General features: G+C 41.2%; 1 protein-coding gene across 1 annotated transcript in view; it reads left to right on the forward strand.

Moving 5' to 3' along the window:
• Positions 1–1,114: 1,114 nt before the first annotated feature.
• GLP2R (glucagon like peptide 2 receptor) overlaps positions 1,115–16,776 on the forward strand; it is a 44,459-nt gene continuing 28,797 nt past the window's right edge. The window contains exons 1-3 of the mRNA XM_082492169.1: positions 1,115–1,802; positions 10,556–10,649; positions 15,565–15,669. Of these exons, the coding sequence (XP_082348295.1) occupies positions 1,698–1,802; positions 10,556–10,649; positions 15,565–15,669 (304 nt within the window). The 5' untranslated portion in view covers positions 1,115–1,697. The remainder of the gene's footprint in view (positions 1,803–10,555; positions 10,650–15,564; positions 15,670–16,776) is intronic.

The following is a 16,776-nucleotide window of genomic DNA, read 5'->3' on the forward strand; positions in this document are numbered from 1 at the left end:
TCCCTGGTTGCCCTTAGGTGTGACAGGGAGGAACATGTATACTTACACATCCCCACGGGAGGCAGAGCAGTGCAGAGCAGCCAGTGGGCTGGGTGCATTTCCACCCTGAAATACTTGTCCCTAGAGCACTTCCACACCCCTTGTCCAAGTACTCTTTTTTACCACGTTCGGACTTTATGTATAGATGAGACATGGGTACCCATCATGCCCTTCCACCTCCTGAATTCAGAAGAAAGTTTTGGCACGTGTGTAGAGAGGGTGTCTGGTCACACTGCTGGCCAGTTCGATGGGGTGTGCTGCAGAGTGTATTTGCCACACAGTTCGGGTTTAATCTATGTCTGGCACTGAAAACTGGGCTACCGCTGGCCTCCACAGTCCCAGTGTTGCACCTCTGCCTGTTCTCCAGCCTAGCTGCTTCAGACTCCCATGAGTTCTGCAAAGGGCACGAGCCATCCTCTGGTATGAATAGACACAAGTTTCATTTCTCTTGGAAATCACAGAATCACAGAATCACAGAATTATCAGAGTTGGAAGGGACCTCTAGAGATCATCTAGTCCAACTCCCCTGCTAAAGCAGGATTGCCCAGAGAACATTACTCAGGACTGCATCCAGGCGGGTCTTGAAAATCTCCAGAGAAGGGGACTCCACCACCTCCCTGGGCAGCCTGTGCCAGTGCTCTGTTACCCTCACCGTAAAGAAGTGTTTCCGTGTATTTGAACGGAACTTCCTGTGTTCTAACTTGTGCCCATTGCCCCTCGTCCTGTCACTGGGAACCATTGAAAAGAGCCTGGCTCCATCCTCCTTCAACCCACCCTTCAGATACTTGTACGCCAGGGGGGGAGGCAACATCTTGACTCTCCGTATAGCCAACTCAAAGCATGACAATCATAAGCTAGGCCCTAAAATTGTTATGTTATAAATGGTTTCATTCCCTGAGCCTGCATAACACATAGATTTATTAAATTTTTCAGGCTTTTCTCTGCAACTAGAAAAGTTGCAAACAATTTTTTGAAAACTACAGCTGAAATTCATTGGCAGTTTCTTCAGCCTCACAGTCGAAGCTCTGAAAAAAACACTGAATGTCACAAGAATTGTAATAAAACTTTATCTGCTAGTAACATCATTTTTTGTACATTTAGATTCTCCCCAATCGTGCACTGACAGTGTATATTTGACAAAATATCATGAGAAAGGGCAAAACCAGCTATTACTGAGCTGTTTCTTAACAGCCAACTACATTCAGCAAGCTTCCTACATAAAGTTTTTCTGTGTTCTAGGACATCTTTTAATGGCTTCATGAGGTGTGTATAAATATATACATGTATTTATGGATCTAGACTGCATTCTTGCAAAACCTCTGGCAAAAGTCCCATGGAGTTCCAAGGGAAACGGATCAGCCCTCTAATGTTTTAATAGTTTTCTGACTTCTTATTGGCTAAAGGACAAGCTACAGTAAGCAGACTTTCTGAGAAGTTTAAAGTAAATTCTCTCTGCCTTTAATCAGAAAAAACAAAACGTAGTTGGAGTCTAGCAAGCCTAGACACTTTAGTAGGCTTCCTCACTTATTTGTAAGAAGATTCATGAAAAAGTTGCACTCATAAAAGAAGACATTTTTACCTTTTTTTCACAGGACACGGTGATATAATTCATCTATAGTAGAGTGAAATATCAGCATATTGGGGAAAAATTTATTAGAATGGGCACAGTGGCACTTTTTGGTCTCTGTTCCAGCATGGGACTCTGGTCCAGAATATCTCCCACACCTGCCAGCTCTGTCATGATACTGTTTCTAGTGAAACAGGTAAGCTAATTCAATAATTAATAGTGGACGGTATAAAAGTGGATTCCTATCACATAACATTTTAACCTTCAGAAACAGCATGTTTGTTTCAAAAATAGTTCTGACATAATAATTTATGTTTATTAAAAACTAGTCATGAGAAATGTTGACTGAGAAGCTCTAGAGTTTCGTACTAGAACTCATTCTGACTAGGTCATTTAACATGAATAAATTGTCAGTGAATAAATTGTGTTTACATACGTTTATGCAATCTCTTTTCATACCAATATTGACCAGTATTGAATTATATTTATTTTTCAATTTTCCTACCATATATCAATACCATTGAGAATCATGTTTATTTTCTACTACCTTTCCCCTGTTCTAAAACCAGCTTTGCTTTGTTTCTAGCACTATCTTTTAGCCTTTGACTTGTACAAGGAGTGAGCATTGAATCTCATATTTCTGGAATCTGGTATTATTGAATTCACTCTGCACCTCAGCTTCTTATATAATGCTAGTAAATCTGTATGCGATTTCTACTTTTATTTCTTGTAGAGATGAATTAAACTCTTCACTTCTTTTTTCTCTAAATCTATAAAGAAATCTGAAATCTTACTTTGTCTATATCATCTTATAATTTGGAAGAGGTTTAGGTATTTAATGTCAAAATATCTCAGTGTAAGTCACTTCAAGGAAATTTTCATATATGTTTCTAATAATTATTATTTATTAATATCAGCCTTGATTTTGCTTTAAAAAAATACTAAAATGTAGTAAATTTCAATTCATCTGAATAAAATGCATGTATAGATTTAGGATACATTTCTATGAAATAAATGTATATGAGAGTAAGTGTAATTGACAAGCTTGCATCAAACTGAAAGTAATAAGCTATTTCTGTCTACTCATTCTCCATTTAGCTCAGTTACTAATGAAGTGGGTTTGCGTGTGTACGTGTGGTAGGGACTGTAACTGTGTTACTAGCCCTTTTACAAAGAAAAAGTTACCAGGAGAAAAATATTCTGTTTTTTATTTTAATTGAAAATATTATTAATGAAAGCTTCTCTTGCATAAATGGATATAGAACTGAAAGAACTCTCAGGTTTGTGAGACACCTTAAATCTGTAGGACACCTCGACTGAAGCACTGGTTCCATTAATGCTAACAGAAAATCTCAAATTACTTCCATGAGATAAAAACTTTACAAGACTCTAAATCACAGTGATTTATTTTGTCATAATGATTCCTGTAATTTTTTTAAAGAAATACATGTTACATTTCTTTATATTTTATTTAATAAGAAAGTCAAATTTAAAGAAAAAATAATCATAAATCACTATATCCATATTTTCTAGCAAACACCTATAGAAAAATATGAATCAGAATAAACCAGTATCATGACTGAAAGAACAAGTAAATATTTGAGTTCTTCTAGTTTTTACCAAAATTGATTTTTTTTCTGTCTGTAATAGCATAGTCTGAATAAATAAAAACATTTCATTTCACCATTAGCTTAGAATAAGAAATTAAAAGGGTGAAATTCTGATCATACTGTGGTGAGTTATGAAAAAATTTCAAACAGTCCGTTTGCAACGTTGGAGGTTTATCATTATAATCCACTTCCTAAGCAAGTGCTTCAGGCAGCGTTTGCTGCTTCATTCAACGTATTTTTAAACAGTGGTGCATCTTGGTGCAGTTTGGGGACTTTAGGCAAACCAGATGAATTGAAGCATCCTTCCAGTGAAGTTTCATTAAATTTCAGTACGGGTGAACTTTGGTGCAAGCAGGGTGCCAGGCTCACAGGCTGAGGTGGTTCATTTGCTACCAGTGAAACTTCAGATAGATTGCAGTGAAAAAATGTCCAGCATAGGGCAAAAGGTCGCAGACTTTCTGGGCTTCTGTCTTGGACATTGGAGGTTAATTTCTTCTAAGTCAGAAGTCCTGTTTAAATGCTACTGGCTGAATGTCAACTGAAACATAAAACTGATATCAAAAGCCATGCTGAGCTGCATGTTGCCACTGCTTAAGATCATGGTAAATTTACCTGAAAGCTTGTACTTCTACCGCTGAGCATGCATTGTATCCAAGTTTTGATAGCACTGGGTAGCCCAAAACTTAGGTCATAGTAAAATGTCACTGGGATCTGTAATCAGAGACCCATGTCAGATGCAGAGAGCAACTTGCCAGTTCTTCTCAGAACACACCCACAGGACTGATCCTTCTCCCACATGTGGCAAAAGGAGGAAAACCCCCCACGATCTCAGCAGTGATTGCTGTGCTCCTCACATTGACCCAGCCTGCAGACCCTCCTTTTTCTGAGAAAACCTGTGCCCCTCTCTGAAGAATAATAAGTGATATTGATGTAAGATACAGAGGCAAGCCTGTCTGATTTTTTTGTTGAATCCTTTTCACTTATTTAAACAGACATACGACATCAAAGTGTCCCACTTCCTTAATTTACCCTTGCCTTTTAACGCTAGTGCCTTATTCCCAGCCCACACAGTTTGCCTTCTCACTGGACAGTGAATAGCTCTCTGGTGCACTTGATGCAGAAGAACCTTAACAGTATGTCCCACTGCAGAAAATACCAAAGTGTCCTGTCTGGGGCACCTGCATCAATCCTTTTCAAGCCAAGAAGTGAAAGAAAGTTGATTTTCTTTGTTCTAAGGCACTGCCAGCATTCTTCAGCCTTTCTCTATACATATGTCATTATAGATTTTCCCCAGAGAGACTGGAGACCACTGCAGACTGAATAGTCATGTATAGACAGCAAACTTGCCTCTTTTAGCTTCTTTTGGTAGTCACTGTGTAAGTTTCTAATGATCAATTCACAAGTGGCTGCCATTCAAGTCATTATGGTTTGCTGTTGAATATCTATTTATCATTTCACTGATAAGATAAATCTATGGGGATTTCTTAGGCTTTTAGTTTCATGATTTTAGTTTCCACTCCAGCACTTTTCTTACAACTTGCAAATTTATCACCATTTCTTTTGAGGTATGACCATCAGAGTTAGTCATACTGTCCAGGCAGAGTTGCACCAGGGACAAATACTACTCATTAGTACTATATTTTACTCTTTTTTAACATCTTTTTTTGTGTGTACAACTCCAGAAATGTCAATAATCTCGTGTACTGCAACATTGTCTACAGGTGGCTCATGTCACTTCATTTCTACAACTAAATATCAATTCTCAAAAAGTGCTGACATACATCCTCCAGCTGTGGCTTCAAGGAATAAAATGTTGCATTAGGTCTATCATGCTGCGTGCTCTGCAGAGGGGTTCGTGATTCTCTTCCCCAGGACACTGCTGGAATGCACTGAGGATAACTTCTTAAGCCAGGTAATAGACAGCCCTACCAGAGGGGATGAATACTGGACCTGCTGGTCACCAACACAAATGAACTAATTGGTGACATCAAGATTGGAGGAAGCCTGGGCTGCAGTGATCATGCACTGGTGGAGTTCGCAGTCCTGAGGGATATGGGTCAGGCAAGGAGTAAAGTAAGGACCCTGGATTTTAGGAAAGCAAACTTCCAACTCTTCAAGGAGTTAGTCAATAAGACCCCCTGTAAACTGCCCTCAGGGACAAGGGAGCAGAACAGAGCTGGCAGATCTTTAAGGATGCTTTCCATATAGTGCAAGAGCTCTCAGTCCCCAAGTGTAAGAAATCAGGAAAGGAAGGCAAGAGATCGGGATGGCTGAATTGATACCTGCTGGTCAAATTAAAGGGCAAGAAGGAAACGCACAGGCAGTGGAAGCAGGGACTGGTATCCTGGGAAGAGTATAGGGATATTCCCCAGTTGTGCAGGGATGGGGTCAGGAACGCCAAGGCGCAGCTGGAGCTGAACTTAGCAAGGGACACAAAGAACAATAAGGGCTTCTACAGATATGTCAGCCAGAAAAGGAAGGTTAAAGGAAGTGTACCCACTTGATGAGCAAGACTGGCTAACTGGTAACAATAGATGAGAAGAAGACTGAGGCACTCAACAACTTTTTGCTCCAGTCTTCACTGACAGCCTCTCTTCCCACACCTCTCAAGTCAATGGACCACAAGGCAGGGACTAGGAGAGCAAAGTCCCTCTCACTGTAAGAGAATATCAGGTTTGTGACCACCTGAGCAACCTGAACATGCAGAAGCCAGTGGGACCTGACGAGATGCATTGTTGCATGATGTTGTCTGTCTGGACTTCTGTTAAGGCCTTTGACACGGTCCCCCAGAACATCCTTCTCTCTAAATTGAAGAGATATGGATTTGATGGGTGGACTGTTCAGTGGATGAGTAATTGGTTGGATGATTGCATCTAGAGGGTCAATGGTTCAATGTCCAGATGGAGATCGGTGACAAGCAGTGTCCCTCAGGGGTCCGTATTGGGACAAGTACTGTTCAATATCTACATGAATGATATAGGCTGTGGGATTGAGGGCACCCTCAGTGAGTTTACAGACATCATGGTGCTCATGGTGCAGTTGACACACTTGAGGAATAGGATGCCATCTGGAGGGACCTGGACAAGCTTGAGAAGTGGGCCCATGTTAAACTCATGAGGTTCAACAAGGCCAAGTGCAGGGTCCTACACCCGGGTTGGGGCAACCATTGGTATCAACACAGGCTGGAGGATGATGGGATGGAGAGCAGCCCTGAGGAGAAGGACTTGAGGGTACTGGTGGATGAAACACTGGACATGGGCCTGCAATGTGCACTTGCAAACAACCTGTGAGCTGCATCAAAAAAATCCTGGTCTGCATCACCAGCAGTGTGCCCAGCAGGTTGAGGGAGGTGATTCTGCCACTCTACTCTGCTCTTGTGAGACAACCCCCTGCAGTATTGCCTCCAGCTCTAGGACCCTCAGCACAGGAAAGACATGGACCTGTTGGAGTGTTCCAGAGGAGGCCACAAAAATGATCAGAGGGATGGAACACGTCTCCTAGGAGGACTGGCTGAGAGTTGGTGTTATTCAGCCTGAAGAAGAGAACGCTCCGGGGAGACTTTTTAGCAGCCTTCAAGGGGGCCTATAGGAAAGATAGAGAGGGACTCTTTATCAGGGAATGTAGTGATAGGACGAGGGGGTAACAGTTTTAAACTGAAAGAGGGTATATTCAGACTAGATCTTAGGAAGAAATTCTTTACTATGAGGGTGGTGAGACACTGGGAGAGCTTGCCCAGAGAGTTGGTAGATGCACCATCCCTGGAAACATTCAAGGTCAGGTTGGACAGGGCTCTGAACAACCTGATCTAGTTGAATATGTCCCTGCTCATCGGAGGGAGGTTGGACTCGATGCCCTTCAAAGGTCCCTTCCAACCCAAACTATTCTATGATTCTTTGATTTTTGATTCTTTCATTCTTTCATTCTTTCATTCTACGATTCTGTCTAAATGGCCCTTATTAACCAGTCATTGTCTGCTCCCCTGTTAATTTCCAATCATCTGCACATTTTTTGGTTAATAATTTAAATTATCGTATATGTTCTTCTGACTATAATTCAAATTGTATTGAGGTCAGCTGACAGCTCTTAAATTTTGTCTGTCATGTGCAGCTCTGATTATATTTAGACTTGATTTGTTTTTTTCACTAGAAAGTCTTATGGTAGAAAACCAAGCATTGCAAAGATATTTACATCAATAGAGATCAGGTATTGGCTACCTGACCCTGCCTGCAGCTTTGCAGAAACAGGCAATTACATAAGGAAGTGATGTGAAACCATCATGTATGCCTAAACTGCTCCTCACTCTTGTTGAGTGAACTTCTTCATGACTGTGTGTCAGCCTTGTCTCCAGGAATGGAACCAAACAAGCAGCCAGGTAGCCGCTGTGAGACATTCCTTATATTTCCTTGGCTGTTTAATACATCTATTTATTAGAAACTGAAGTGTTATCCCTTAAATCGAGCAGTTTTCTCTACAAATGCGTCATCTCCATATCTTTGCCTCTTCAAATGAGGTTCACTGACCCGGGAGTGTCTGAAGAACCTCCCCTGGCTCCCGGCATTTTGAGGCCTACATGAGGGAAATGTCAAGATGCTTTTTATTTTGGAAACACGCATTCCTTTCTCATGGCTGCTGTAAATATTCTCTCCTTATCTTGCAAGCCCATCAGAGGAAGAATAATTATAGTCTTTCTACTCCCTGGAATTTAAAGTAGGGTGTCTGGAAATTAGCTGAGAGACTAAAAGCAAAATATCAGGCAGACAACATTGTACACAGGAAAAACATACATGAAAGAATATTCTCAAGTAATAGTAGTCTCCACTGTTCTTGTTTTGAAAGTAAATAAATTTGATTTTTGTTATTTTTCCAACAAACACAGGTTCAAAGAGAAAGATACAGGTGAAGTTTACAGCCATATAGCGTCCTGGTTATTTATCTCTCTTGACACATCAGGGCAACCATACGTATGAAAGGCAGTTTCCAAAAAGGGTCTAGTCCAGACAAAAGAAAATTGATTTTCCCTGGACAGTTGAAAAGTATCCTTTGGTATAAGAACTGTTGCTTTTTAGAAAACTTATATTTAGTCTGCTGTCCAAAATTTGGTTGTTACAATTAGTAGCATTTTCAACCAGTGGTGAATTTTTCATTTTTGGTGACATAGCGACAATGTTAACTACTTGCCCGCCTCTCAAAGCCCTGGTTTCAGGACACCAGCTGGCATATTACACAGAGACTGCTTAGGCTGATGTTCTTTTCCCTGGATAAGTAATGATCAAGTCATCACACTGATACTGAAATGCTTTGCTCCTACCTGGGCATTTCTTCAACAGCCCAAATCTAACAGGTCACCAAGCAATTTTGCATTTAACTTTTCTATTTTTAGCCATTCTTTTCCTAAAGAGTAATTATTAGCTATGGCCCTCTTAAAGGCTTCTGCAGTCAGTGTTGTGTGATAAAGATGTGTCGGAAAGATGGGTATTTACAGAGAGCAAGTTAAAATATGAGAGTCTCTTCGTTACAATTGCAACTCTTAGGTTGATAAGGTGTATGCCACAGATGTCCACCACATCCTAAACACATCAGTCACTACACAGAAAATCATTATTAAAATCTGCCTATAGCTACGAATTTTTATTTTTTTTTTTTAACGGCAGAGCAGATTTTGTATTGGGAGTAATTTTATCAGTGGAGACAAATTTAATTCTCTCCTCTTTGCTAGCAACTGTTGATCTACATCCCTGATCTCACCCTTTCATGCTAACATCTAGGTTTCTTTCCTTTCTGCTTACCTGCTTCCTAGTGCCAAGGGAGTGATTCAAGGTCAGCATGTCCAAGCAGGGCTCCTAAGCCTCTTCTCTCATTTCCTTATCAAACACCACTGACTACTCCCTCAACCTCTGTGTTTCTTCTGTATGTTTCTGAGGCTGCAGTGCCATCAATGTCTTATAAATGCAGCAGTCCTCTCCCATACAACCTGACAGGATTTGTCCATCAGAGCAAGTGCCCATTTAGACACTGACACACTTTTTTACTTCATTTGTGTTCTCGGCTTATATTCACCAAGAAAAGAAGAGAGTGGGTGAGACGTTCAGTAGGACCTTGTGGATTGAGGGCGGATTGTTCTTGCTTTTAGGAGTAGGTAAGCACATTTGGGGACAGAAGCATCCAGAACACAGCACAAGGTGAGTGGGAAAAGAGAAAGAGTCAGAGCAAGGAGCCAGGAGCCCACAGCTCTTGTAATCACGGAATGGTTGATTTCCAGACACTAGAGGGGACTCTGGAGAATCTGCTGTCTTTAAACTGAGTAAATTCAAAGCTGAGCCTGTCTTCAAGGCTACATTAATAAAAGGGAGATTGTTCTTGAAACACTTCTATTTCTGTTTTCTCTAAACAGATCACATCAACGCAATTGTTCCAGACCATATTCTCTCCAGAAATCTAGCTTTTCAGAATTTAAAGAAATTCTTGATCTCATCTGGGGTCATCACTATAACAGGAAGGCCTAGGAAAAACCAGCTTTGAAAATATCTAAAAAAAAAAAGAAAAAAACCATAAATTAAATGTACCTGCAAAAGCTCAGGACATAAAAAGCCATTTGTGTGATATGTTTTATATGGAGAAAATTTTAGCATGGATAAAAATAATGCTCCATTTCAGTATGTAAAAAATCTTGAGGGTAAAGGTTTTTGGCCTATATGGACACAAGAGGAGAGCAAAACTGTGCCCTCTCTAGGTGAAATGGACAACATAGTTGGTGCAGAAGGGCAAGTAAAATTAAGATTTACAATCGTGAATCGTGTTTTCTCAAAAAAAAAAAAAAAGAGGAAAAGAAAGATGTCTATGGTGCAGTTGAAGCTGTTGGAGAAAGAAGTGGTCTTTGAACTGCTGGGCAGGAGTACAGAATGCACTGGAGAAAAGCTGTTAGTTGTGAAATAGTTTTGCTTATTCATTACGCTTTTTTCAATTTTTTACTGTACTACTCAACCAGGTGTGCTTGATTATCTTTAAAAATACTCTAAAAATAAACTGCCCTCAAAATTGTCAATCAGATCCCTAAATTAATCTAGGAGAAATGTAAATACGTGAGCAGTATTTCAGAAGGGGTCTGTCTTTACCTCCTTGCTTACCTACCATTCCTCCATTCTCTCCTCTCTCCTCTCCTCTCCTCTCCTCTCCTCTCCTCTCCTCTCCTCTCCTCTCCTCTCCTCTCCTCTCCTCTCCTCTCCTCTCCTCTCCTCTCCTCTCCTCTCCTTCTAAATTTCTTATAATGGAAAGAAACTTGCTACTAAAAAACCATAAGGTTCTAACTGATTTTCCACATGTGCAGTATTTTCACTCACAGGCCAAAGGATCTCTGCTGAAAAAAACCACTACTGGATGGAACAAATATAAACAAGAATGCTTGAAAATGCTGCAAGAATCAACCGTAGATACTGGTAAGGAAACAAACAGCACAATAAAGCAATGTGTTAAGTAGCACTGATGAATATGAAACTATTCTTTAACTTGCTTTGCGGAAGTGTTGTGTCTGTAAGTTCTAAATGTAGAACAATGAACTGTAACAAGCCATGCAAACATGCAATCAATAAGTTAATGGCTCTCCTTGTCCTGTAACATGTTAAGTTCCTATATATAAACCCCAATCATATACAGAAATGAACCCCTGAACAGCTGGTGCTGAGCTACCACTATGGTGCAGCACTGAATGCCTGGCCAAGAGATAGCTGCCACCCATTATTGGTAAGAACTACATCCTTTGTATGAAGGATAGTAGTTTTCAGTTCCCTTTTCAGCCTGAAGGAAGTCAAACACATATTCCTGGCTATATTAGATATATATTAGCATATATATCTATATGGCTAACCACAGGAGAACAGACCATCCAGGGAAAAGAAGACGTCTCCCATTTCTATACTTTAGAAACTGAGCCAGGGTAGACAGGAACCCAAAACACATTAGGCAAGACAGAGTCTGGTTTCTGCCTAGTCAAGGCAGCTGGAGAGCTGCTCTCTTCTCAGAGTACTACTTACGCATTTTGATACAATCATTAGGTTAATAAGCTAAGACACAGAGACCAGGTTACCCCACGTTCACCTGGAACTTACAACCATTAGCTTAAAGTATCTTATTTATTCTCCACGGCTGTTGGATTCTTGGCTGAAGAACAGCATAACTTCAGAGAACACTGTCTTCTCCTGAAAAGTGGCAGAGGGAGAAACTGAGTCCATGACCCCTACCTCTGGTTGAATGCTCTAAGTTTTATGCTATTTGGCAAAAAGGGAGCTTATAATCTGCAACAGTTTCATTCTTAGAAGTATAAACTCTGCTCAGCTAGAGGTCTGTTTTTAGGAAAGCATGACACAGGCTTGGTTTGAGTAGCCGGGAAGAAGTTAGTTCAAGAAGTAGCTGGGCAAGAGGTGACTGCAATTATCAAGGAAAGCTTAAGAGTGAAACTGTTCTCTATATTTTGTAGTCACTGGCTACAGGTAGATCTCTGCTCCCACGTGCAAGTGATACACTCATCGTCATCTTGCTTGGTGGCTACCTCACCCCATCAACTGCACAGGGAGACTCCAGGATGATATTATGAGCTCTGACTTACTGTGCTAGTGGCAGAAAGCTGAATTTATGATGCTATAGTGTGCAACTTTATTGGCCAGAGCATATGGTCTGGTTAAGATCAATATATGTATTTTTCACCATTCAAAATGCATTTAGAAGTTGAAAACCAATCCCAACATTGGCCTGGGAATTTAAAACAGCAGGGAAAAAAAAAAAGAGAAAAAAAAAGAGAGGCTTTCAAATCTAAATTATGTAATATTTTATGTTTTAACATTCTGTAAACTTTTCCCAAAATATTGAAACCTCTAACTTTCACAGGCCTTTGAAAAGCAAAAGGGAAGATATACCCTGTGAGTCAAGGAAACTATTTTTAGTGATCGCATTCAATAACAGATTTTCTCTTCTCAATAACAGATTTTCTCTTCTCCCAGCTGAAACAGGAGTTACTGAAAATGAGCAGTTCTGCTTGGGCACAGCAGCATTTTAAAGGAATGCATCTTCATGCTCTCCAGCCTTCATTACTGACCTGCTCGAGAGGCAGCTGTAGCTCCTGGCAGCTGCAGCATCATGAGCTAATTGCTTTAGCTTATGCTGTGCAGCAGTAACAGCTGGGGAAACAAAGCAAGACCTCATTCTCATTTCTGACCCCCAACTCCATCAAGAACTTGGTTCAGCTTTCATGATATACTTGGGGCAGGAAATGCCCACTCATCCTTCATAAGCCTTTGGGTGTGCTTAAAAGCAAAAAAAAAAAGCATGTAAAAGTGGCCAAATACCCATGGAGGACTACCAGGACTTTGCTAGGGCATGCAGAGATGCAGTCAGGAGCTAAGGTTCATCTAAAACTGAAGTTGTCCGAAGAAGTCAAGAACAGCAACATAGATGACCAGACACACAGAGAAAACATAGGCTCATTACTAAACAGGAAAGGGAAACTAGTCACTAATAAAGGAGCATATAGGAAACTACAGGCCCATGAGTCTTCAATCCCTGGGAAAGTAATGGAATGAGTCCTCCTAGAAACTCTTACTAACCAAATTAACAAACCCAGGTGATTGGGAAAAGGCAGCATGGATTTACCAAAAGCAAATTGTGCCTGAATAGCCTGATCGCCTTCTACAACAAGGTAACATCTGCTGTCAATATGGGAAGAGCAGTGGATGTTGTTTTCCTGGACTTCAGCAAAGCATTTGCCACTGCTTCCCACAACCTTCTCCTGGACAAGCTGGCAAGGTACAGATTGGATGGAGGGTTGCAAGATGGGTAGCAAACTGACTAACAGTTTGCACACTCAAACAGTAATGAAAAATGGTTCTGGCTCTGGCTGGCAACCTGTCACAAGTGTAGTCCCCCAGGTATTGATACCCCATGCTGTTCAACATCTTTGTAAATGATCTGGTCACAATGGCGTGGAAAGCACCCTCACCAAGTTTGCTGATGACGCCAAAATGGGTGGTGAGGTGGACATGTCAGAAGGCAGAGCCATCTTACAGAGACCTGGACAGGCTGGAAGAGTGGGCTAGCAAGAGCTGTATGAAGTTTGACAAAGACATAACCAAGGCGCTCAGTACAGGCTAAGATCTGTGTGGCTGGGGAGCAGCCTTGCTGAAAGGGATCGGGGGGTCCTGGTGGACAACGAGCTGACCATAAGTCAGCAGTGCACCACAGCTTCCGCAAAAGCAAATCAGATCCTCGGCTACATCCAGGACTCAGCTGAAGTGTTCAGTTATCTAGTTCTTCATTATCCATTTCATCACGCTAGATTTTCATGTGGTGATAAAATAATACTTGTTGCTAGATGCCAACAATCTAATTATATGTTTTCCTTCTATGTTATGTAAATTTTTAACTGACTTGACAGTTTCAAAGTTGAATGACCAGAAGTCAGAGAAGTACTAATGAAGCTATGCAGTAGAAATGTTAAGCGGACTTTCTCAGAACAAAAGGTGTATTTGTAACAGAGGCGTCATCAGAACAGTGTGTATGGCCAGTATCATAACAAAGCTGAGTTACTCTTATAAAGGTAATAAGTTACTCTTATAACTCTAGGAAGTCTGATCATCCCTAGGTGTGGGCTTTCTAGTTGTAGGACACAAGTACCAAGAAAAGTATGATCTCACTCCCAGAGTTTTGCTTTTTGTTGTCCTTTGACATTTTGGAAATCTTCTCTTCTCTTCTCTTCTCTTCTCTTCTCTTCTCTTCTCTTCTCTTCTCTTCTCTTCTCTTCTCTTCTCTTCTCTTCTCTTCTCTTCTCTTCTCTTCTCTTCTCTTCTCCTCTCCTCTCCTCTCCTCTCCACTCCTCTCTTCTCTCCTCTTTTTCTGCTTACTTTGGCTGTGGGAAGTAAGGAAGAAGAAAACACAGAAAGGTCAGACAAAGAAACTGCCATAAGTTACAGACCATGTGACTACACTCAGAGAGGTAAGAAGTCAGAGTGATGAGGATTGCAGAGGGACAAAAGTTTTTCTGGAAAGGAAGGGATGCAAAACACAGATCAGCCCAGCCAGTACTGCTGCAGGAGAGCTTACAACTACAGCTGACAAGAAAGAGAAAGAGTTGTGAGAAGCTAGAGATCAAAGATCTGTGGTGAAAACCTGGTGTGCAGAAACCATTAGCATGATGCAGAAGAGGAGTGTATTATGGTGGGGAGGCAGAGAATGGTGGCTTTTGGTGGCAATTAGAACCAAGCCAGATGACCTAGGAGGCTAAAACCAGTGAAACATAACAAGATATTAGAGGGCAGTAGTTTGTAGCAGGTGATCCACACAACTACAGGGACTCAGAACTCCAGTTTTCATGAAATGGAGAAAAAACTATTTTTCTTCTGGCTGCCTACCCAACCCACACTTGAGCAAACGTTGATGAGATAGTGGGGAAAGGAACAACAAAAACGTGTCTATAAACATTAACAGCTACACAGGGCCACAGATGTTCAACCTCAAAGGTACAAGGGAATTACCAAGAATGCACATACTGTGCTCTGTATTTTAGCAGAAGGGCCCCAAAAAGATGCCGGTGAGATAGCACACAGCTATCTTTGCTGCTTCTTGCATTCTTCTTCCCACGCAGGATTCTCGAAGTATTGCTAAGTGTTCCAGAAAATAAAGCCAGTATACCCTTTCGGCTTTGGATGGGCGAAAGCATTAAAAAGAGGAGAACTTCAGCTTATCCTCAAAGACAGAAACTAATCAAGACTAGCACAGCCATTAATGCACTTTATTTTATCTTATCTTACTGTAACCTGTTTGCACCATTTCAATTCTGCATTATCAAATGTTTTATCTTAACCTTAAGTCCTGTGAGTGACATGCTATCTGTGAAACTTAAAACTGAGTTAGTCTGAGATATTACCAGCTCCCTAACCTGTATTGCCCAAAGGCTAAGAGGAGTCACTATCCAAGAAGCCTACACTGATCTGAGCTGAGAAGTGGTGTCACAGGGGTCATGGAAGGTGGAATACCTTTGCTTTACCAGCAAAAAGTGTGTGGCATGTAGCAAAAACAGTGAGTGAGAGCACAGCTGGCATCTGTCTGTTACATTTGGACAACAGAGGCCTCAGGATGATTTTGAGCAATACCCTTATCTCATAATGAAACATGTAAAACCTGCTGCTGTTGTGTAGATCTAAGGAAGAAGGGTAGCAGCCACCAGTGAATGCACAAGGTTTATCTGCTGCATCTATTAAATGCGCTAGAGTAGCTTACAGGTTACCTGAACAGTATACAATGGTCTTCATAATTATCCATTGTCTGAACAACCTTTTGTAAAACTTCTATTTGCTTCTTTCCCAGGAATACATTGTAATGGGACATTTGATCAATTTGTTTGCTGGCCTTACTCACCCCCAGGAAATGTCTCTGTTCCTTGTCCTTCATATTTGCCGTGGTTGGAAAATGGTAATGTGAAAGTGGTAACTCCTCTTCAAGTTTATGCTGGGAATCCAGATAAAGGACAGATGGTGCTGGTCTCACTTGTCCCAGTGTCCTTTGAAGTGTCTGAGGGCTTTCTTCTTTCGCCTCTTTTCACCTCTTTTCTGAATTGCGGAAGAAAATAAATGCCGATGTTTAATTATTTACTCTTTTTATCCATCTGTGCTCGTTACAGCTCCATATTGCCTGGTATAAAGAAACATTTCCAAGATCATGTAACTGTACTGCCAGGCCTCTATTGGCAGTAACAGATTTGGGGTTCAGCTTCTGAGGTTCAACTCCTGGGGCCCCCACTGACCCCAGGCATAAAGCTCTGTCCCAAAAAAATGGAATAGCCAAACAAAGCAGCTGTCCAAGCAGTGAGCCCTCCAGTAGGACATACCGCACCACCAGCAAGTGGTGTGGTGAAAAAACAAGATTTCCAAGAAGCCTTTTCCTGGAGGGAGCAGGGAGGTTCTCAGGAAGAGAAAAAGAATGACATCTGCAGGAGCAAAACTGTCTAAAAGCAAACAACATTCCCTTTCTCCTACAGAAATGAAAGGACATTCCTACCACTGCAGCCTGGCATTTCTGAATCCTGCTACACAGTCTTCTTAGCTACATGTGGCTTTCTTAGCTGCATTTCTAATATCACTTGGAAGGACCAATTTTGTCCAAGTCCTTTAGTTTATGGGAGAATACTACGGGCTGCTTATCCTAGCTTTCTCTAGCTCACCTCACACATGGTTTGTTCTGTAACGTCATCATTTGTCCTTTTTTGTGCTGCTAAACAGAAAGAGACCCAGCTACTATCTAGTCTCCCAAACAACTGCTTCTCCCAACCATTTAGAAGAAATTCAGCTCTTCATCATAAACATAAAAGTATCTTCCTCCTCTCCATGTAATGGAAATTTTTTTCTCTTTTTCTGTCTAAATTTCTACAAAAGCAGGATGTAAGACATTGTACCAGATCATGAAGCTTTTAATTAACAGTGGGGATCAGAGTGGGGCTGCTGTGTTACGGCATCATCTGGCATTCTCATCCATGCCACAGCACCTTAGGAGAAGAGACAGTAGAGACAGCCCAGCTGTCTG

This window comes from Vanellus vanellus (genome assembly GCF_965231255.1).
Source record: "Vanellus vanellus genome assembly, chromosome: 17".
In the NCBI taxonomy this organism is placed as follows: Eukaryota; Metazoa; Chordata; class Aves; order Charadriiformes; family Charadriidae; genus Vanellus; species Vanellus vanellus.